General features: G+C 38.1%; 1 protein-coding gene across 1 annotated transcript in view; it reads left to right on the plus strand.

Annotated features, from left to right (window-relative positions):
• The first annotated feature begins 15,108 nt into the window (after positions 1–15,108).
• LOC122736477 (serine/threonine-protein kinase Sgk3) overlaps positions 15,109–22,785 on the plus strand; it is an 83,413-nt gene continuing 75,736 nt past the window's right edge. The window contains 2 exon segments of the mRNA XM_043978727.1: positions 15,109–15,246; positions 21,403–21,486. Coding sequence (XP_043834662.1) covers positions 15,169–15,246; positions 21,403–21,486 — 162 coding nt within the window. The 5' untranslated portion in view covers positions 15,109–15,168.

Below are 22,785 nucleotides of genomic sequence, written 5' to 3' on the forward strand. Positions count from 1 at the left end.
ATCTGTTCTGTTCTTGGCCTTGTTCTAGAATACATTTTTAGCAGCAGTTTTGATATAGACACAGCTATTGGTATTGACATGTTCATCAAATTTGCAGATGGCACAAAGCTAATAGGCATTGCTAACGCTTTAAAAATAACTTGACAGGCTAGAATGGTGGGCTGAATTTTAGAGGGTGAAATTTAATAGTGATACATTTAGACTTGTATTTATGTTCAAGAGATCTATGTGGTATAAGATGGGGAAAAGGTTTGCCTATGCAAAAATTCGCCAGAAAAATTGGGGGGTTTTTAGTGAACTGCAGCCCTAATGATTCAGTAGTGTAATATAGGAATCATAAAAAAGGAAATGTGATTTTTGGGCTGCATTACAGAGGTATACAGCTTCTGGGAGTAAGTAGTCAATACTTTAACTGATACAGAGCACTCTCTACTGTGCTTGGGTCAGAACTCATTTAGAATCTCGTGCCAATTCTGGATGCTATTTTGGAGGAAGGACATTGATAAAATGGACAGCATTCAGAGGGCACTGACAGAGGGCTTTGAGATTGTTTGAGCATCATTTGAAGAGCTAAGTATGTTTAGTTTGATGAGGAGTTGAGGGTGAGGTTAAGAGGGAAGTGGTACCTCAAGGAGGGATTAATATACACACCCAATTGGGTGGAGTAATCTATTTAATCTGGGCAGTAAATGAGTTTTACACTCATCAGAATTGGCTCAAGGAGGGAATAACGTACACACTCAATTGGGTGGAGTAATCTAACCCTGCAGGAAAATAGGAAGGAAAGGGGATAAAGAAAGAGAGGCAAAAGAAGGAAGGGCAGATTGGGGGAGGGGACAGACAGAAGCAAATCCCTTTTGAAGAGGGATAGGATGAAAGAAGATGGATAATAGAATAAATATCATGGGGAAGGGAAACAGTTAACAATAGTAATCGTGAAAAAGAGAAAAGGGGGGAAATTGTACAAAAAATATTTATAGCAACTCTTTATGGTGGCTAAGAATTGAGAATGTCCATCAATTGAGGAATGACTGAAGAAGCTGTGGTATATGATTGTGGTGGAATGGTATTGTGCTATAGAAAATGACAAACAAGGGGCAGCTAGGTGGCGCAGTGGATAGAGCATCGGCCCTGGAGTCAGGAGTACCTGAGTTCAAATCCAGCCTCAGACACTTAACACGTACTAGCTGTGTGACCCTGGGCAAGTCACTTAACCCCAGTTGCTCACTAAAAAAAAAAAAAAGAAAATGACAAACAAGATGATCCCAGAAAAACCTGTAAAGACTAATGAACATCGATATATAGTGATGTGAGCAGAGCTGGGAGGACATTGGGCATAGTGACAGCAGTATTGTTCAATGAGCAAGTGTGAATGACTAAACACTGCTCTCAGCAATGCAATGATCCAAGACATTCCCAAGGGACTAATGATGAAGCTTACTATCCACCCCCCATGGAAAGAACTGATAAAAAAAAGCACTTGTGGATTGTACATATACAACCTTGTTGCTGTCTTGTGGAGGGTGGAGAAGAGGGAGGGAGGGAGAAAAATTTGAAACTCTAAATCTGTTGAAAACTACCCTTATGTGTAACTGGAAAAAATAAATGTTTGTTGCTTAAAAAAAAAAGAGGGGGCGGCTAGGTGGCGCAGTGGATAAAGCACCGGCCCTGGATTCAGGAGTACCTGAGTTCAAATCCAGCCTCAGACACTTGACACTTACTAGCTGTGTGACCCTGGGCAAGTCACTTAACCCCCATTGCCCCGCAAAAAAAAAAAAGAAAAAAAAAGAGGGAAATGATATCCATTGTAAAAAATTGAAGCGCTATTGTGTGGAAGTGGGATTGGATTTATTCTCTTTGGTCCCTGAGATGAGGAAAAGGAGTAGTGATGAGTGGTCATGGTAAAGAGGTAGATCCAGGTTCTCTGTAATTTGCTTCCACCCCTTTGGAAGTCTTCAACCAAAGGCTTGCTGGCTGATTGTCCAGTATGTTGTAGAAGGAATCCATGTTTAGCAATGGATTGGAGTAAATTGTCCTTGAAATACCATCTTACTTTGAAATGTTATGGTTTTGTGAGTTGAGAACATGGGTTGGAATACTAAACTAAACACAAGTAGTCTGAGTATGGACAAGTCTTCATCTTTATGACTCATTAAATGGCTTCATCTTTTAAATCATAGACAATATTTGTTGTCTCACAGGGCTGTTTAGGTAGGAAGCATTTTTCACACCTTAAAACATACTATTAAGTTGTTTAAAAATATATTTCAATTTAAATATGTAATTCTCCTCTGACCTGTGTTCTGAAAAACCTTTTATGATATGTGCCAATGAGCATGTTTTACTGCCAGAAAAAAAAATCTTGTAAGAAAATATTTGTTTTGGAATGATGCTTCCCTGCATTTATGACCTTTGTATTTTGATAATTACATATTACAGAAGAGCAGAAACTGTGTATATGTATGTTTAACCTTCTGGGGTTTTCCAGCACATGTTATCAGGTACACTTTCAGGCTTTACCAGCTTATTTTAATAGAATGCTCCCTTCATGGAAAAATTACTACTTGGAAACATCTGAAACACTCTCTTTGTAAATGTTCTTATTGGCGGCACTAGAACTTTAAAATAAATAAATAAATAAATAAATACATATATATATATATATATATATATATACACACACACACACACACACACACACACACACATATATATATATATATATATATATATATATATATATATATATGAAAGACCCATCTTTGACAACCATTTGTCAAACTTTGTATTTAAAAAGCCAAATGTTATTTCCATGTAACATTCAGTGATATTGAAGTTTTAGCATGGTATTTGCTCTCTTCTTTACATTTTTGTACCACTGGAAATGAAGGTAGTCCTTATTTTCCTTTTTCAACAATTACAATTGTATATTCCTACCTGATGAAATCTCAGGTCTTTGTAAGTATCAAAATAAAGAAAATATTGGAAAATATATTGAAAAAATAAAGAATATTGAATAAAAGTATCGAAAACAAGTTAAAATTCTACACAATCCATCTGAGTATTCATGAGCAACCATAGTATAAAAATTTTTGTAGGACAAGGACCCTGCCATTTCTTCACAGATAAAAATTACTTGGAAAATAAAATGCCTAATCTAAGAGGAATATGTTTCTATATCTGAGTGACAAGTTCCTTTACAATAGCATTTATACATAATTTTCACATGCCCTCTTTGAAAATGTACTTTCCTTTCGTGTCTAGAAAGCATCAAATGACTAAAAGTCTCACCCATTTAATTCCTTCAGTGTTACAAATAAGGAACTATGTCTCTTACACAATAAAAAAATTTAGCCTTTGACTTAAATTGCCATTTTTTCTTTCTCTTTATATGTATGAGTAGTAGTAAGTTTGGAACATATGATTAGTTTGGTTCTTTAGTAGTTCTGTGATTTCATTGGTGTAGGATAGCTCTTTGCTTCACCTGTGCAGATAGCAACCCCCATGCTTATCTTCTCACTGAACTCTTTGTCCATGGCTTCTCATGAGTTTTTCAATGTCCTGGAGTCTTTCCTCTTTTTATTTTAGTACCTTAGAAGTGCCAGTATGCTCCATGGGCTGTCCATAAACAAACATCACTATAGTGACTTGTTAACCTAAATATTTAGTGATGTGTATCTTCAGTATTATCTTTTATGCTGCTAAGCATTCATTATAGCTTTAAAGGGAAACTTAGGGTTCAGCTAGTCCAGCTTCCTCATTTACAGATGACAAAACTGAGGCCCAGAGAGATTACATGATTTACTCAGGGTCCCAGCTAATAAGTGGCAAAATTGGAATTTGAACCCAGATCCTTGACCCTACTTGAGCCTTTGAGCCAGGCTCCATATGTGCAGTCTGTTGTCAGTAGTATGTATCTTTCCATTGCTCTTTGGGTATTCATAATTTCATGTGGATAGGGATTAGACCTATGATACCATTGGTTTAGTGAACGCCCAGGTTCAAAAATTCCCTCCACCACAGCAGGTCATCAGCTTCTTTGTAACTTATGACCTTAGACAGTTGTCCAGAGCAGCAGGGTGACACAACTGGCATATGTCAGATGGCTTTTTTTTTTTTTTTAGTGAGGCAATTGGGTTTAAGTGACTTGCCCAGGGTCACACAGCTAGTGTTAAGTGTCTGAGGCTGGATTTGAACTCAGGTCCTTCGGAGTCCAAGGCCAGTGCTTTATCTACTGTGCCACCTAGCTGCCTCTGTCACATGGCTTTCGAAATCCAGGTCTTCCTGACTTCATGACTGGCTCTCTATCTATGCTGTGTTGCCTCTTGCGATTTAAGTTATCCTAAAACTTAATAAATATGATTAGAATCTGTCAACTTGATAGAGTGGAAAGAGTTCTGGGCAGGAGAGACATTGCTTGAATCGACTTCTGACATTCATTTTGTCATCTTTGGGCAAGTCACTTTACCTCTGTAAACCTCAGTTTCCTTATTTGTAAAATGGGGGTAGTAATATAGGTACCTACGTCACAATTGATGTGAGGGTCCTTTGCAGTAACATATGTGAAGAAGGGTTTTACAAACTATAAGACATTATAAATATTTGCTATTTGAGGGTATGAATTGAATTATGGATGTCAGATGTCATTTCCTTGTCATGGTTGGGGACACAAAGGAAAAAGCTGCTTTATAGAGGAACTGAAAAGACCCAATAGGCCCTCAAATTTGAAGAACAATACCTTCTTCCATAGACGACTTACCCAGGTACCTGAGGTCCTGTATTTACTGCCAGGTTTTCTTTATGTTGCTAAGCCATCCCACAAACCATGAAATCCAGGACAAAGGTCAAGGGGTTCCCTGCCATTAGACAGCTTTGCAGCTTTCTCTTGTCATTTCCTTAGCCCCTTCTTCTGTGCTCAAGAGCACACACCTTTGAACATGTAAATAGAGATCTCTGTGTACCTAAGTGTGAGCTAGAGAACAGGAAAGGGAAACAGACACTTGTGAGACTGAGAAGAGTGTCCAGGCCTGGATAAGGCCCCCGAGTCCAAGGTACTTGTTGATGGTCACAGCTCTCCTTGGTGTGTCGCAAGGGGAGTTTTCTTTGCCGAACATTCATTGGTGCCAGCTCTTGGGTGAACTGCTGTAGGGACCACTTGTGCCCATGTTCTTTCTGTGCCCCCCTTACTTCCTCTTCCTACCAGTATTCACTCCTTTCCTCCATCCTTCTGGATCAGAGCCAATCCCTCCTGTAAAAGGAGGTGAGACTTAGTCCTCCTGTGGGGCCTCCAGAGCCCTTCCCCAGAGTCTTACTTCTTTCAATTTTTATTTTCTTGCTGCCATCAGCCCTAACCCAGCCCTCTGAGACACTTTGCATTCTACAGAAAAGTGACCCAAGCATAGACAAAAATCCCTCTTGCTCTAATTCACTGGATGGGCAGCAAGATGGTACAGTGGATAGAGCGAGACCTAGAGTCAGAAAGACCTGAGTTCAAATTCATTTCCATACACTTAGATCAGCTGTGTGACCCTGGGCAAGTCACTTAACTGCTAGTTAGGCCCACTGTAAAGTGGGGCTAAAACAGCACCTCTCTCCCAGGGTAGTTGTGATATTTGTAAAGTTCTTAGCACAGTGTCTGGCATGTAGTAGGTGCTTCATAGATGCTTCTTCCCTTGTTCCCTTCCCTACTGGAGAATTAAGGGGAAAAAACAAGAACAAAATAAGCTCTAGAATATTCTGACAGTGCTTTTCAGCCAACCTTAATTTGAGAATTTTTGTCTTGTTCTCATCAGTGTTATTTTGGTGTTTATTCCTAACCATAAAGCTTGCTCTTCCTTTAACTGAATTTCATTCTCTTTGCTTCCGGGTGGTGTTTACCTAACCTCAGTTTAGTCCATGTAATTCTAATGGATGTGCCAGTTTTACGCCTCCCGTGCTTCTCATTGCTGTGCAAAAGACCCTCCGTCCCCCACCCCCCCTTCAGAGATGTAGACCTGCTGCAGCTGGCCTCCACTTTCGAGCCAGGAGGATGGATGCCGGTAAAGCGCTTACACATTTCCTGGCCCCACTGCTGACTCCACCTGCTCTTCTTTGTTCTTACCATGACTCTCACAGTGCGAGTGACCTATTATAATACTGTCTTAAAGCTTAGTGGTTACTTAGAAGATATCATAGCATATGGTTCCCACTCACAATAATAGAAGGGTTGTTTCATCACACCACCTGTGGCTACTTAGTTACTGTCATTCCCCTGTTCTCTCAGTGGATATGTCTCCTGTCCCCCTATTATTATAATAATCAATAGTACTTTTTTCCCGTGGAGGCCTTCCCCACTGTTCTTTAGACCAGAACTAATCATACTGCCCCAATATTAATTTTCACTGGGACAATGTCTTACTTTATTTTCTCCCTGACTCCTTTGAGAGTGTACCTTGTTTTGTTTTGTTTTGTTTTTTGTTTTTTTTGGATTTTGTGAGGCAGTTGGGGTTAAGTGACTTGCCCAGGGTCACACAGCTAGTAAGTGTTAAGTGTCTGAGGCTGGATTTGAACTCAGGTCCTCCTGACTCCAGGGCCGGTGCTCTTATCCGCTGCACCACCTAGCTGCCCCAGAGAGTGTACCTTGAATGTTATTTTTTCAGGCATGCCAGGAAAGGAAAAAGGTTGGAGAATATTACCATAGGCCCTACTTTTTCTCTCCATTATGCCCACATCTCCATACAGGTTTGGATTTCCTAGCAAAAGCATAGAGGACCAGACTGAAACTAAAGGAGCATGGACTAGGGCATGTGGATTCCCGTGTAGACAGAGCAGTCAGTGCTGGGTGAAGGGCATGTCTCTGAGCAGTCAGAGGGCTATGTTCACTTGACAGAATCCGGGTAAGGACTTAATTATTGTTGCCATTCTTACCATTCCTGTCTATGAATTTTGGAACTCATTTTTGGGAAAAGAGCCTGTAATTAGTTGGGGTATGTTTTGTGATGCTGTCCTCTGCATTCCGGGAAGTTTAAACCCTGATGTGGTGGAGAATGAACGACTATTATCTCTTCCTCCCTGGCCCAATCCCCATCTAATGCATAGATGGATGCAAATAAGTGCAGGGAAAGTTACTTAAACTCATTAGAAAGCTTTGGTGCAGTTTTGTAGAGACCCTTAAACTCTGGACACAAAATATTTATCATATGATTAATCTTACTATTATTTGGAAGATTTGCTGTATAATTTTTGTAGAATGGTAGGTTTGAAGTTAGAAGATAATTTAGAGGTCACCTAGTTTGAACCCCTTGTTTTACAGTTATGTAACCGAGGTCCAGAGAGATTAAGTAACTTGGCCAAGATGGTAACAGCTAGAATTTGATTCCAGGTCTTCTGGCTCCATATTTATAATTCTTTCCCCCCACACACTCTTCTTTTTATAATATCCATAATTCCTGTATTTTCTTTCCCTCCCTCCTTCCTTTCTTCCTTCCTAGGCAGCATGATAGAGCGAATAGAGAGCCTCTAGCCTCAGAGTCAGGAAAACTTGGGTTCAGGTCCTGCTTCTGACATGTTCTGGCAGTCAGACCCTGGGCAAGACACTTAATCTCTGTGTCTCAAGCAAGTCTCCAAGACTAAGTTGCAGAGCATGTGCTGACCTGCAGTGGTAGAAGGAGTATTTTTACCTGGAGTCTATATGCACTTAAGTAAGACCTCTATTAAGATTAAGTTCGGAAAATGGTAGCAGATTCTAAGAATATTCTGGGATTAAATTGACTTTGAGAGAATAGAGTATGTTTTTGGGGGGGGGAAGGGCAGGGGAAGGAATTAAAGAGGAAGATGATAGTGAGGAAGGAAAAACAGGAAAAGTTGTTACTGATTCACCATGTGAGATCCAGGAAAAACACACACACCAGAGTTCATTATGTATATCCTGCACTGGCAGGCCCAGTGAGGTTTTCTTGGCCCGTTTTACAATGGAACTAATTTATAGATATGACAGGGTGTGCTTTGTTTCCTTTGAAAATGTTTTCCTAACTTATGATGTTTCTTGGAGCACTTACACATAGGTACATATAAAAGAATTCAGCAAAACATATAAAACAAGCATAAAGCAGTTTGTATCACATACTGTTTAAACAGAAAATTATAGAGGGTTGTTGGAAATCAGAAGTACCCAGAGAGGGCCCTATTGTTACTATTCTTGTGGCATCTTAGAGAGACCACCAATCTTGAAGTCAGAAAACCTTTTCTGACCACAGCCATGGATCGATCAACTTAATCTCCTTCAGCTTCTGTTTCCCCATCTCTAAAACTAGAATCTTACTTTTACCATATCCCTCAGGGAGTGGTTATGAAGGAAGTGCTTTGTCAACTTCGGACAGTGGTACATGTGTCAGATTATTGTCCTTGTCCTCTTGGTCCCTTACTCCCTGCTTCTTTTCCCTGGGGTGATGACAGCCTTTTTCTGTTTGTCTGAACAAGTTTCACTTCTCACACTCAGCCTCCCATCTTTCCCCATAATGATTAAAATTCTCTATGCACCTACTTTTCAAATGCATAGTAGTCTGATGGAAAAAAACAGCCTTAGAAAGTGTCCCAAAATTCATTTAATGACAATTTAAACCTATTAGCACAAATTAACAGTCCCCTGCTATAAACTCTAGAGTATATATAATAATACTGGAAAGAATATTGGCATATTCGCCTTTTCACAACTTATTCCACTATGAGGCATAGTAGGTGCTTAATAAATGCTGATTGATTGATGCCCTATGCCCCCTTCAGGTTTAGTTGCTTTTGCAGGTGTCTTTGAGTCTGGCATTCATTCCTTCCTCTGAACTTCTCTGAAGGAATTCATATTCATGTGGTTATACCTTTGGAAAACCTATACATCCTACAAGTACTGTCTTTTAAGTGTCGGCTGTTCCATGGAACCTTTCCTGCTTTCCCCCCAGCTGCTGTGGTGGCTCCTCCTTTGAAGCCTCCATAGTACTTGACTGAATGAAAAAGCACTCAGTAAGCACTTGCTGTTTTCCAGATGCTGCAGTGCTTAGGATATGTATGAATACAAGCAAGCATAATTTCAAGGAGTTTATATTGTAGTAGAAGATGATACATAAAGAGGAGCTAGAATTGGCTAAATGTCAACATGGTGGCATGTTTTGGAAATGCCTGGGAGGTAGTGATAGTCTGGTTCTGGGCAAGATACCATGAAAGTTCCCTGTTGGGACCTAGTAACTTAGGAATGGAGTTGGGCTTCAGGCACTTGCCTTACTTTTCCCATTGTATTATAGTTATTTATACATATTATCTTTCCCTTATTAGATTGTAAACTCCTTGAAGTCAAAGACCATTATCCATCTTCCATTAACTCTTCCTTTCTACACAATTTCTTGCATATAATTAATACTGAACAAATATTTGCTAATTTTAACTATAAATAAGAAATTAATGAAGAATAGTAGACTACTTATAAATAAGTGCTAAGAAATTCAGCTTTATTTGAGTTGGGGACAGCCACAGAATTTTAAAAAAATAATAAAACATTTTTGTTTTAAAGTTTTGAGTTCCAAATTTTATCCCTCCTTCCCTCCCTCCCCTTTCCCCTTCCTGAGATGGTAAGCAATCAGAGAGGATTTTTAAACATGAATGACTTAGGGAATTTGTTAGTAAAGGAAAATGTCGAGAGGCTGGTTACCACATTTTTATTCCAGACTGAGCAAGGTGATTAGGGCCTGGTCTAAAGTAGTTACTGTGACAATGGAAAGAATTTTGCAGTTACATAATATGATCAAAAAGTACTTTATTGGTGGTATAAATTGTCCTTGAATGTTGCTGTAGGAGGCTGAAACTTAATCCAAGTGGGTAGGATTAGCAAGAAATTGATATACTCCTAATAATTTATTGAGGGAGAGAGGGAATGATTATGTTAAGCTGAGAAAAATTTCTTACAAGAACACAGAAAGATGGAGTTAGTTTTGTTTTATGCAGTTAAGGTCATTGTGTAAAATATTTTATATTTTTTGTCAAAGAAAAATTATCCTGTCAACTCATCACCCAACATTTATTAAGTATCTAGTATATGCCAGGCACTGGGAAAAAAATTAAAGTCCATTACATTCTAATAGGAGGAGAGAGCATGATTGCATAAAAGTACACAGAGGGTAACTTCATGGAGGGAGGTACTAACAGGGGAGGCCAGGAAAGGCTTTAAAATAGGAGGAGGTATTTGACCCACATTTTGTCAAAGGAAACTAGGGATTCCAAGAGGGGGAAATGTATAGGTAATAGGGTCCATATTTCTCTCCACTTTTTCATTTCCCACACAGTTGGCTCAGTACTATAGTGAAAAGAACTTCAGAATAGGTTTCAGAATGTAAGGGATGGGATTCAGATCTTGACTCTACCACTAACAAGTCATAAGACCTTGGACAAGTCAGCGCACCTCCATTGTCCTGATTTGATGATCTTGAAGGAATTTTTCAGTTCTAATATTCTGTAATTCTGTGTATTAGCTAATTTTTATTGCAGACTTATAAAATAAGTGTTCAGTAGTGTTATAGTTGATATCAATTAAATAATAAGCATTTATTTATTTATTTATTTATTTATTTATTTATTTATTTATTTATTTATTTATTTATGGCAATGGGGGTTAAGTGACTTGCCCACGGTCACACAGCTAGTAAGTGTCAAGTGTCTGAGGCCGGATTTGAACTCAGGTACTCCTGAATCCAGGGCCGGTGCTTTAACCACTGCGCCATCTAGCTCCCCCCATAACAAGCATTTATAAAGTACCTCCTATGTACAAGGCCTGAGGAATATAAAAAAAAATGAGACAGTTCCTGCCTTGAAAGAAGTTCATATTTCGAATAGGGAGCAAGAACATACATACATACATACAGAGAGAGAGAGAATATGAATGAGAATGAGAATGGTGGCAGGAGGTAGTTTTGGTCTAGGCAGTCAGAGGGATCATAAGTAGAGTCATAGGGCAGTAGGTTGTCATGTCCTTTCCAATAGCAGTTTATTTGATTATTCCCAAAGCAAGAGGCGTGTGTGTGGGGGGGGTGGGGGGGTGACAGGTGGTAATATGTAGTGGCACAGCAGTCAGCAAAGCTACTACCCATGTCGTGGTGTCCTTGTGGATGGCTGGTTAGAATGTGAATCATGATTGATCTGGTAGTGGCTAGGTAATGTGTGTTGGAGATGGGGGGAAAAGGGGATTCTTAACTCAGACACTAGCCAATCAAGATTGCTCAGTCCCAGGTCCAAGTTTTAAGATTGAGTGAATCTCCATGTGCCCCTAGGGGCAGGGTATGGTCATTGGAGATCCTGGAGTCAAGAGAGTTCCTGTTCCTGAAGAACTGGAACAGTGACAGGGCAGGTTTATTTTATTTTTATTTCTGCTTTTATTTTTTCTTACTAATAAGCATTTATTTTCTTCTTACCCCACCAACCTCTCCACAATTGAGCAATTAGGAAAAAGAAAACCTTCATAACAAATATGCTTAGACAACATTCATCATCTCCAAAAATTGTCTCATTCTACATTTTAATCCCATCACATTTCTGTTAGGAGGTGAGTAGGTAGCATGGTTCATCATCAGTCCTCCGAAATTGTGGTTTGTCTAAAGACTTTCAAAGTTGTTTTTGTTTATAAAGTTGTAATTCTATATTGTTCTAATTGCATCAGTTCATAGAGGTCTTCCCAATTTATTCTGAAACTGCCCGTTTTTTCATTCCTTATGGTCTAATAATATTCCATCATATTCATATACGATATTTGTTTAGCCATTCTCCAGTAAATGGGGTTACTTCTTTAGTTTTCAGGTTTTTCCTTCTGTAAAAAGTAGTGTGGTGGAGTATAGATGCTGATTGAAGTGGAGTATAGATGCTGATTGAACCATATTATTTCTTTTGTTTTGGGTGCTGTTGTGTTTTTTTTTTTCTATTTTGAGGTTTTGCATCACTGCTCTGATTCTTTCTCTTGTAACAGGATTAATGCAGAAATAGGATTAATGTTATTATGTGTATATATATGTGTGTGTGTATATATATATCTATATGTATATGTATAGAGATATATAGATATAACCTATATCAGATTACCTGCTGTCTAGGGGAGGGGGGGAGGGAGGGGAGGGAGGGAGAAAAATCTGAAATTGTAAAGCATGTATAAACAAAAGTTGAGAACTATCTTTACATGTAACGGAAAAAATAAAATATCTCATAAGAAAGTAAAAAAAAAAAAAGTAGTGTGTGTGTAATATGTATGTGTGTGTATATATATATGTATACTTTTTCTCTTTCTTTGCTCTGTTTGGGGTATATACCTAGTGGTATTACTAGATTAAAGAGCTATTTGCCACACTTCAGTGATTTTTGGAGCCATAATTCCAAATTGCTTTCTAAATTGACTATATCAAACACATCAATGTGCCTGTTTTTTCTACATCTCCAAAATTTATCATTTTCATCTGCTGAATTGTGAGATAGAATTTGAATCGCTATAATTCGCATTTCTTTAAATTGTTAGTGATTTAGAGCATTTTTTTTCATGTAGTTGTTAATAGTTTGGATTTCTTACTTTGAAAACAACCTGTTCCTGTCCTCTGTTCTAACAATTCTTATAAATTTGAAGCAATTCCTTCTTATGTTCTTTTTTTTTTTTGGCGGGGCAATGGGCGGTTAAGTGACTTGCCCAGGGTCACACGGCTAGTAAGTGTCAAGTGTCTAAGGCCTGATTTGAACTCAGGTACTCCTGACTCCAGGGCCGGTGCTCTATCCACTGCGCCACCTAGCTGCCCCTTGGATTTTCTTAAAAGCCCCTTCAGCATCTCTCTGATCATGTGGTTTTTATTATTTGTGTCATCAATATAGTTTATTATGTTTATACTATTGAACTAATCCTACATTGCTAGTATAAACCCAACTTGGTCATCATGTGTAAGCTAATATCTTGCTTTAACCTGTTTGTTAGTATTTTATTAAACATTTTTGTGTCTGTATGTAATTAAACATCTTGTGTCTGTGAGGATATTGGTTTTTGTTTTTGTTTTTTGTTTGCTTTGTATCTTATCAGGACAAATTTATCAAACATTTATGAAATTCCTGCTATAGACAGAACAACATGTTAGATAGGGGACAGAATTTAGATAAGAAGTGGCCCCTGTTTTCTTGGAGCCAGGGTGATAAGACACAGAGATAACTGTAATATGCCACATGATGTGATAAGTGTCTTAACAAATCAGAAGGCTACATAAGGTCTAAGTAGTAATGTCAAAACCAAATGAAATGTCCAAGGGTTTTCAGTGATACAGGTATTACTCATTCATCAGCAAATACGTGTGAGACATTCATGCTTTGAGAACCTGATTTTTTTAAGTTGCTACAGAGGCAGAATTAGGTGTCTTGGCCAAGAGTTTTTTCTTCCTGCTTCTGTTTTGTAGATTAGAACCAACAGTACTTAGGGATTTGATTAGCCCTGAGATTTCTTGACTTTTTTTGGCCCTAGGACAGTTCTAGCTTGGGGACCATGGTACACAACTTTGTCCTGCCCCCTTGGAGAGTGCCCTAGGTACCGAACCTTACAAACGGGGATGCAGGTGCAGCATCTTTCCCAATTACTTTGACAACTATCACGATTAACTTCAGTTTCACATGGACTCTTCAACCCAAATACTTTGATTTACCAGTTAACCTCCATCTGGATTGTATTTATTTCAGACTCCTTAGGGATTTTGTTCCATTATATATTCCTCTGCCTCTGTCTCTGCCTCTGCCTCTACTTTCCTACTGACTTATTCCCCTCAGTATTCATTCATGGCCTAGACTTTTCCCCCATTTTGGAAAACCTTGTCTCAATCCTGCTGACCTCTAGATACTGTCCTCTTTTTCTTCTTCACTGCAGAATGGCACTTGCTACTTACATATTCTTGCCATCTATTCCCTTTTTAATCTCTGGCAACCTGACTTCCAGTACCAGTGTTGAATTGAAATTTTAAAGGTCTAATACAATGCTTATGACAAACCTAAGAGTGATGTCTTATTTGATCTTAATTTCCTTATTGTCTGTATTCTTTGGCACTGTTATAATCACTTGATCCCTTTTTGGAACTCTCTTGAAATTTCATTTTCAAGATGCTGTACTTTATACTTAACCTGCATCTCTAACCATTTTATATCAGCTTGATATTTTGGCTCTTTTTTCTCCCCTATCTCCTAACTCAGTCTCTTCTCAAAGCTCAGTCCTTGGCCATCTGTATTTCCCACTCCTTATTTGTTCCTTTGGTTCAATAATTCTATCTTCTCTATATTGATAACTAAAATCTAGATTGTTCATCAAGTCTTTGCTCCTGTGTTTTTCAACACAGATGATGCATATAATTGAATTAACTAATATCACATCAAACTCAGTGTAAGCAAACCTGAGTTTTTCTCCAGTGCCTTCCTTGCCTACCAAAAAAGCTGCAAAACACCATCTTTCAAGTTAGCTATTGTTGTCTTTGATACACCTCTCCTAGTCTACTCAAGTTTGGGAAGAGTAGAAACATTCTTTGGCTCCTCCCTCAAACCTCTCTGTTTAACCAGTTGCCAAGTATTGTGGAAATTTTGAAATAGCCAGAGTCAAGATGGCAGAGGAAAGGCAGTAACTTCATGGAGCTCCCCACACAATCCCTCCAGACAATGCCATAGAAATTTCTTTGAAATAGCCTTCTCATTTATCTGTCTCTTACTTTCCCATCACATCCTTCATGCCTGGACTATTTCAGCCATCTCTTAAACTACATTTACAAATTGTAGTGTCTTCCCCCTAAAGACAATTCTGTAAATTAAACCAGTCAACACCAATTTCATCATGTTAATCCCTTTTTCAGAAATATCTAACTGCTACAGATGTTCTATCATTTCTCCACTTGGCATTCAAGGCTCTTTTTTTGTGATCTCCATCCAATCTCATTTTTAATCGCAAAAGACACCTCTAGAAGACAGAACATAAAAGTATTTTTTCAATGTTGCTAAATTCTATTTTTTTTCTTTTTGTTAAAGGTTGCATGATGGAATTTGAATGTTTTCCCAAGAGACTTTATGTTTTGGATCAGTATTATTGAATTTGTGTAATATTGGAAACTTCTTCAGACTCTTTATTGTGGTGTCCATTTGAGACACTTAACCCAAAGAGGCTGTACCATGGACTGCAAAGAAAGCTGCCCAAGTGTTAGCATCCCAAGCTCTGATGAACACAGGGAGAAAAAAAAGAGGTTCACTGTAAGTATGTGTATTAACTTGAAGTATATGGGAAATAATTGAATAGAGAATAGAGAAAAGTTTGGAAAACTATGGTTTTGTAGTCCAAATACTGTCTTATCACAAGGAAATAATCCTTTCTTAATTTGTCTAATGGAACATACAACATAGGTCTCAGAATGTGCAGTAGTACTTTGCTGGTGCAAGCTAAATAATGAAGGCTTTAAGAAACATTCAAAGCTTAACTGCATATATTTGTGACTCCCTTGATAATACAAATGGAACCTCTTCTATACTCTTTTACTCGAAGTTAAACAGGGACTTTGCTAGGCAAAAATGTAGTCAGCAGAGGCTTCTTTCTTGGCTTATCTTTTTCACTTTGTTGGTAATCTCTCCTCCTACTTGAAATAGACATTGTTCATATCTCTGTTACAGTGAGAAAGGATCTGTGGGCAGTCATTCACTGATTTGTGATTGGACAATTTATACTTTTTTTAAAAAAATTTTCGGCAGGGCAATGAGGGTTAAGTGACTTTCCCAGGGTCACACAGCTAGTAAGTGTCAAGTCTCTGAGGACAGATTTGAACTCAGGTCCTCCTGAATCCAGGGCCGGTGCTCTATCCACTTCGCTACCTAGCTGCCCTACTATTTTTTTTTAAAGATTTTTTTCTTTTTTTGTTGTTGAGGCATTTGGGGTTAAGTGACTTGCCCAGGGTCACACAGCTAATAAGTGTCAAGTGTCTGAATCTGGATTTGAACTCAGGTCTTCTTGACTCCAGGGCCAGTGCTCTATCCATGGTGCCACCTAGCTGCCTGACCATTTATACTATTTTTGTAACTGACATTTGTTTTTGGCATCTCTATTTCTACCATCGTCACCCTCATTCTTATAGTCACCGACTCCTGAAAATGTAGTATCATTTTCATTAACTATCAGATCTTTTTGTTTCTTGCTTGGCTTTATGCTTGGCATCCTTTCTTTCATTCATCCTGCTATCATCATAATTTTTTTCAGAGGATGTGGGATCCAAACCTCACTGACCCAGTCAGATTTTGGGGCCCATAGCTTTTTTGGAACCTGTCTGGGACTTTAACCCTATTACTTCTTAGTAAAATTACCTGGTTATTAAATCCTAGTGGTGCTTCCCTGATCTTGCTTATGGACTCAGAACTGTTATACCAGATCCCTAAAAACCTTCTTCATTTTTTGCCCCTGTCTGCTTTTGCCTTTCTTATTTCCTCTTTATCTTTAACCAGTTTGTTGTACAAGTGTTTACTATGTTCCAGGCACTGTGCTAAATGCTGGGGATACAAAGAAAGGCAAAAAGTAGTTCTGCCCTCAAAGAGGTTATATATTTCAATGGGGAGACAATGTATCAATAAGTAGGGACAAAAGATACATGGACAGTCACCTTAGAAGGTGAGGCTCTAGCAGCTGAAGGAACAAGAGAAGTGGCCCTTGAGCTGAGTCTTTTATACTCCTTCACTTCTTCCTTCAAGACTCAGCTCAAAGGCCACTTTTCTTGTCCCTTCAGTTGAGGCTGGAGAGCATTCCAGGCATGGGGGACAGCCAGTGCACAGGTGGGGAAAAGGAGATGAAAGGAGAGATGGGGGTTTGTGTGGGAACAGAGGACAGGCCAGTGGAGGAGATAAGAAGACTAGAGAGGTAGGAAGGGGCCGGCTTCTGAAGAACTGTAAATTTGCCAGGGAAAACAATATAAGAATTCAGAAAAAGACCATAAGATGAGATATTTAGAAGTTCTCACTTACCAATGAAATTTTTCTAGTCTTAGACTGAGGACTGGTGCTAGCTTAACCCTTAACTCAAGTGCCTAGCCTGGTTCATGAATCGCTTTAGGTTGAGAACCAGATACCTTTGCATCTCCTGCCCTTTTACCCACAGAAGAGAATGTCATTTTCTCTTCAGATTTTTGTTTTTCCTACTCCATTTCTTTGGATTGAGTTCACTGGTTCATTCTTTCTATTCTCAACTCACACTCAGATCATCGAGAAATCTCCTGATGGCATGCTGCGGTGCTCCATCCATATGATTTAGCTAAATTTTTCCTCCCTGCTGCCAAGAGAAAACCAAGAAAATACCTGCTAGGTGTAGTTTGTCAGCCCAGAAAGATCAGAAATCAATTTGTCCTTTATAGTCTTCTTCTAATTTGTCTCTGTTCCTTCCTTCTCTAGCCCATCCTTCACAGAGATGCAGAATCACAGAATTTGTCTGGTACATAAAAGCACATTGGGGTGGGGGCGGGGTAGAACCATCAGTGTGCTAACAGAAGTAACCCAAAACTTGTATTTTCCAAGAGCCGTGAGAGTTCTCACAGTCCCCACAGCCAGAATCTGTGATTTTATTCTTTCCTTCTATTTTGATGTACCAGCCAAATTCTGTGAATCTGCATCTCTGAAGGATGGACCAGGGAGAGGAGAGAATGGAGGGAAGGAGACCAGTGGGGAGGCAAGCCAGGGGGGCATCTCTGGTGAATTTGGGTGTTGCTTTAGCCTACTGATTGGCTTGCTCTTCTCCTCCTCTCCTCTGCCACAGCACAATTGTACATGGCATCCTGCATATCTTTACCTATTGAAATCCTTCTTTTTTGAGACCCAGATGAGGCATACCTTACTTCATGATGCCTTCTGTAAATCTCTCCTCTTTGTCCCTCAGGTAGAAGTGATCTTTTTACCTCTCGGAATCTCTCATGCCACTTTATCCAATAATTTAATTATGTTCTAACTTGCATTATAATTATTTGCGTATATCTCACCGCCTTCACTAGATTATAAATTCTTTGAGAGCCAGAAATGTTATACCTCATCTTTGTATCCTTGATACACAGTATAGTAGGCACTGAGTAAGGGTATTTTCAATTGAATTCATGAAAAAGCTTTGTCACAATTAAGGAATTTCAGGCATGAACAGGTGGATAGAGATTTCTCTCTAAGGTATCTTGTGCAAGTCCAGATGCCCTTTTGCCCATGTTTCTTCCTCATGGAGGGTAGTAGATTATCATGGAAAGAATGATGAAATTGGATTCAGGAGAGATCTTGGCTTGAATTTCAGCTCTTCCAGCAGTTGTGTGACTTTGGCCAAATTTTTTAACACCTCTGAACCTTTGTTTAGTAAATCCATTTAATAAGGATACTAATATTTGAGATACCTACTATAAACATTGAAATGCTTTATAAATGGGAATAGTAGTCATTATATTTCAGGACCCTGCAGTCCTTGCTGCTCTCAGATGTGTATTTTGTATTTTATGTCACATATGACATTATTTTATCAACCCTTTCCCTCTTATTGTTGGTATCTCCCAAGTCTCTGTCCCCTCTTCTCCCTCTACACTTTCTTGGTGACCCCTCCCAAGGGTTGTAATTATCATCTCTATGCCATTGACTCTTAGATGTATATATCTATCCCCACTGTCTCTCCTGAACTCCAGTTCTGCATCACCAGCTGCCCACTGGGCACTTTTAACTGTCCTGTAAGAATCTCAAACTCAGCATGTCCAAAAGAGAACTCATTATCTTTTTCTCCAAACCTACACATTTTCCCAACTTCCCTGTTTCTTTCTGGCCCTTCCAGTCACTTATGTTTACCACTTCTGTGTCATTCTCTGCTCTTCTTCATCAGTTATTTCATACTCTTAATCAGTGGCCAAATCTCATTAATTCTATATCTACCACAGCTCTTGCTTCTCTCTCTCTTTGCTAGATTGGCCACTCCTTGAGGGCAGAAAGTTTCACCTTTGTCTTTATATCTCCAGAACCTAGTACAGTGCCCGGAACATAGGCCTAATGAAATAGTATGTTATTCTATATGATATATTGTGGTATATTATTATATATTACGTAAACATACATTATATATTATAGTGTATTATTAGAGGCAGCGAGGTGGCACAGTGGATAGAGCACTGAGTGGATTCAGGAAGACCTGAATTCAGATTTGGCCTTAGACACTTTCTAGCTGTGTGAGGCTGGACAAGTTGCTAACTTCTGTTTGCATCAGTTTCCTCAACTATAAAATGAATATAACACCACCTACTTCCCAGGGTGGTTGTCAGATTAACATGAGATAGTATTTGTAAAATGCTTAGCACAGTGCCTGACATATAAAAGGCACTACATAAATAATAGCTATTATCACCATTATAATTATAATAATTATTATTAAAATGTAATTATATGTAGTTTTTAGTAGAACTCTTCCTGTGCCACCTTACTTAATTGTCTAAAAAATTTCTGGGAAAAAAACCCGGAAGAGTTTTGGATTTTACCTTTTTTTGGAGATTGTATCACCTCCTGAAATATTTAATGAACATCTGGTAATTCTTTCTACACATTTCAAGTCCTGCAATGGGTTTATGTTTATGTGTAATTTTGAATGTAAATTCTTTGAAGGCCATGTCTCTATATGTTAATACAGTGTGTTTCCTTGGAGGATGTGTGTTTGGTTTTTTTTTAATGAAGTCGATGATGATATTGGTGCATGTAAAAAATGAGGAGACCTGGATTCCAGGGCTTTTACTTAATGAACATCTAATCCTTTTATTTATTCTTTGACATATTTCCACATTAGTCATGTTGTAAGAGAGGAATCAGAACAAAAGGGGAAAAACACAAGAAAGAATAAACAGAAACAATAAAACAATAAAAAAGTAACAACTGCATTCATACTCCATAGTTCTTTTGAAAGTGGAGAGCATTTTCCATCATAAGTCTTTTGGCATTGTCTTTCCAGGTTTTTCTGAAATCCATCTGCTTATTTCTTACAGCTCAGTAATATGCCATTACATTCATATACCAAAACTTGTTTAGCTATTCCCCAATTCTTTGCCACCATAGAAAGAGCAGCTATAAATATTTTGGTACATGTGGGTCCTTTCCCCTTTTTTATGATCTCTTTGGGATATAGACCTAGTAGTGGTATTGCTCGGTCAAAGGGTATGCGCAGTTTTATAGCCTTTTGGGCATGTGAATATCTGATCTTGAGCATTTAGCCTTTCTGAAGCTAGTTGTATGTACTGGGGATATAGCCTAATAAAATGTAAGCCCTTTGTGAGTGGGAATGGTTTTATATTTATCTCTTAAGTCATAGTTCCTTTTACTTAGTGTGCACATAGTAAATATTTGTTGAATTGAATTGTTGAATAATTTCTTATCTGTAAAGCAGGTACAAAATACCTTTTCTGCTTACCTCGCCAGGTATTTGTGAGGATCAAATGAGATAATTAATGCTTGCAAATATACTTTGTAGATTATAGTGCATTATGTAGATAGAAGATACTATTGTTAAAAAAGGATGTGAGGTATTTATTTCAACTTCAGCTCTAAAGAAGTTTTCTACATAAACAATTTTTCCACATTTGTATCATCACACTATCCCCAAATGTTTTTACCCTATTCTATGAATGTTTGAGTAAAGGACTGCCAATATGAGGGGTGGAATAGTAGGGACTTTTAGGAAAAATAAGTCTTTGATCTATAAAGGAATAGGCTATTTAAAATTAAGTACACTGGAAAACTCATCAACCAAGATATTTTTTTAGAACTTGTATAGAACTTTCATTGATGGTGAAGACTTACCTGGGAGATGTCCAAGTCAGTTCTCCACTTTCCTTAGTTTTCTGGAATTCTCCTGTGAGAGAGGAATATAGTCCACAATATCCCCAACTCTTCCACTCTAAAATTTCACTGATTACTCACCAAAGGAGTGGTGCTGACCTCCCCTCTACATGCTTAGGAACTAAAGCATAATATTAGAATCACTGTTGTCCTTCCCCTCCCAAACCTGAAACCTAGTCTTAACCAAAATTTTGGAGAAAGCAAAAGTATGCTTTAAAAAAAGTTTTGAAACCTTTTGTTTGGAAGATAATTTTAATCTGTGTACAATTGCAGTTTTCTTGAGAATATTTTTCTCTTGACGTATAAGTATCTTTAATTTTTAAGTGAATAATGTTATTGTATTTAAAACTTTGTAGTTTCTAAAAACTTATAGCCTTTGTATTTTGAAACTGAAAGTTTTCTATTATGTAATAATTTCATTTGAGCTTGTGCACAATAAAAGAAAATTAAAGTGGTTTAATAGGCATGTTTTTGCATCCTGGTAAATTAGATATACTTGGCACTTTTTGTTTACAGTTATTGATTTTCCCTTTATTTTTGCAGGTTTATAAAGTATTAGTTTCAGTTGGAAGGAATGAATGGTTTGTCTTCAGGAGATATGCTGAATTTGATAAGCTTTATAACACAGTGAGTAAGATTCTGTCTATAAAATTCAATTAAAACAGAAATCATCCTAGAGAAATCCAACAACAAAGTATTTGAGTTCAATTTATGTTGTAATTCTCATTACTCTGATGAACAAAAAGGCAGGTGCTTCCTAAAAAATAGCCTCTTGATAATTTTTTTAAAAAACATGAATTATCCTAAATTAGTCATAAGATCATTTGAAGTACATCTGAGAAGCTTAAAATATACATCAAAGGCTGTGAGGGAACTCCATTCCATCTCTCTGGTGATTTTTAATAATAATGTTCCTTGGTAAATCCAACAAATTGACTAGTTTCTAAAGCCTATCTCATGAGCCCTACCATCCTTTGTGATCCTAGGTTTTCATCTGTGTGACTACTTCGATTAGCACTTAGAAGTGTCTCATTTTCCCTAGACATGAAGGACTTCATACAACTGAAATAAGTAACTGACTCTCAGAAGTTCTCTGAGGGTCCCCACCCCCGTACCTGAGACTTTTGCTGTTTAAATTATGGAAACCTGTTTTTAGGTTCATTCAATATTAATCATAACCCAGGCCTTAATAGTTACAAATATTTTCTAAAAAGGGGAGCCAGCATGTAAACTATACCTTACTAATAAGTAAAGCAATAGCCCAAACTTATTACAACTATTTTTTTCTTTTAAATTGAGAACTGGAATAAGTTACTGGATTAGCTTTATGATTTCTCTCACAAGTGTTCTTGGTGTTGAAGTCTATTTCACTTAGGGGTAAGACATTAGTTGTCATGTCTCTAGTCTGTTAAGGGCTAAAATTCTAGCTAAACTGTCTAAAATATCTAATGAGTGGTTGCCAATAAATTATAAGCGTTAGCAAGAGTTAGACTTTTAAGCATTTATTAAGGAGAAGAAGAATTTGGTAAAGAGAGAGAAAGGCCTAGATTCCTATCTATTAAAGGGAGAGCACATTTCTAGCTCCACTCTCCACTAGAGTCCAGAGGAAAGAGCGTGAGAACGAACGCCAGTCTCTTCCTTCCTCCTCCCACTAGCCCGCGTCACTTCCTGACGCCAAAGAAAAGACTCCTGGTCTTGCCCTCAAAGACCTTCACTTCATGGGCAGAACTCTTCTACAGTAAGTCTCCAGCAGGTGGCATTATTCCAATCGTTACAAGTCCTAAATTTTATTTAACTGTGATTAAAATGCCGGGTGGCATGGTAGAAAGACCAATGGATTTGCCATTAGGAGATATCTAGGCTTTTAAAGTTTCATTGCATTTACTAGCTATGTGACCACCAGCAAGTGACTTAACCTCTCTGCTC

The sequence above is a fragment of the Dromiciops gliroides genome, chromosome 1, assembly GCF_019393635.1.
Source record: "Dromiciops gliroides isolate mDroGli1 chromosome 1, mDroGli1.pri, whole genome shotgun sequence".
NCBI lineage: Eukaryota > Metazoa > Chordata > Mammalia > Microbiotheria > Microbiotheriidae > Dromiciops > Dromiciops gliroides.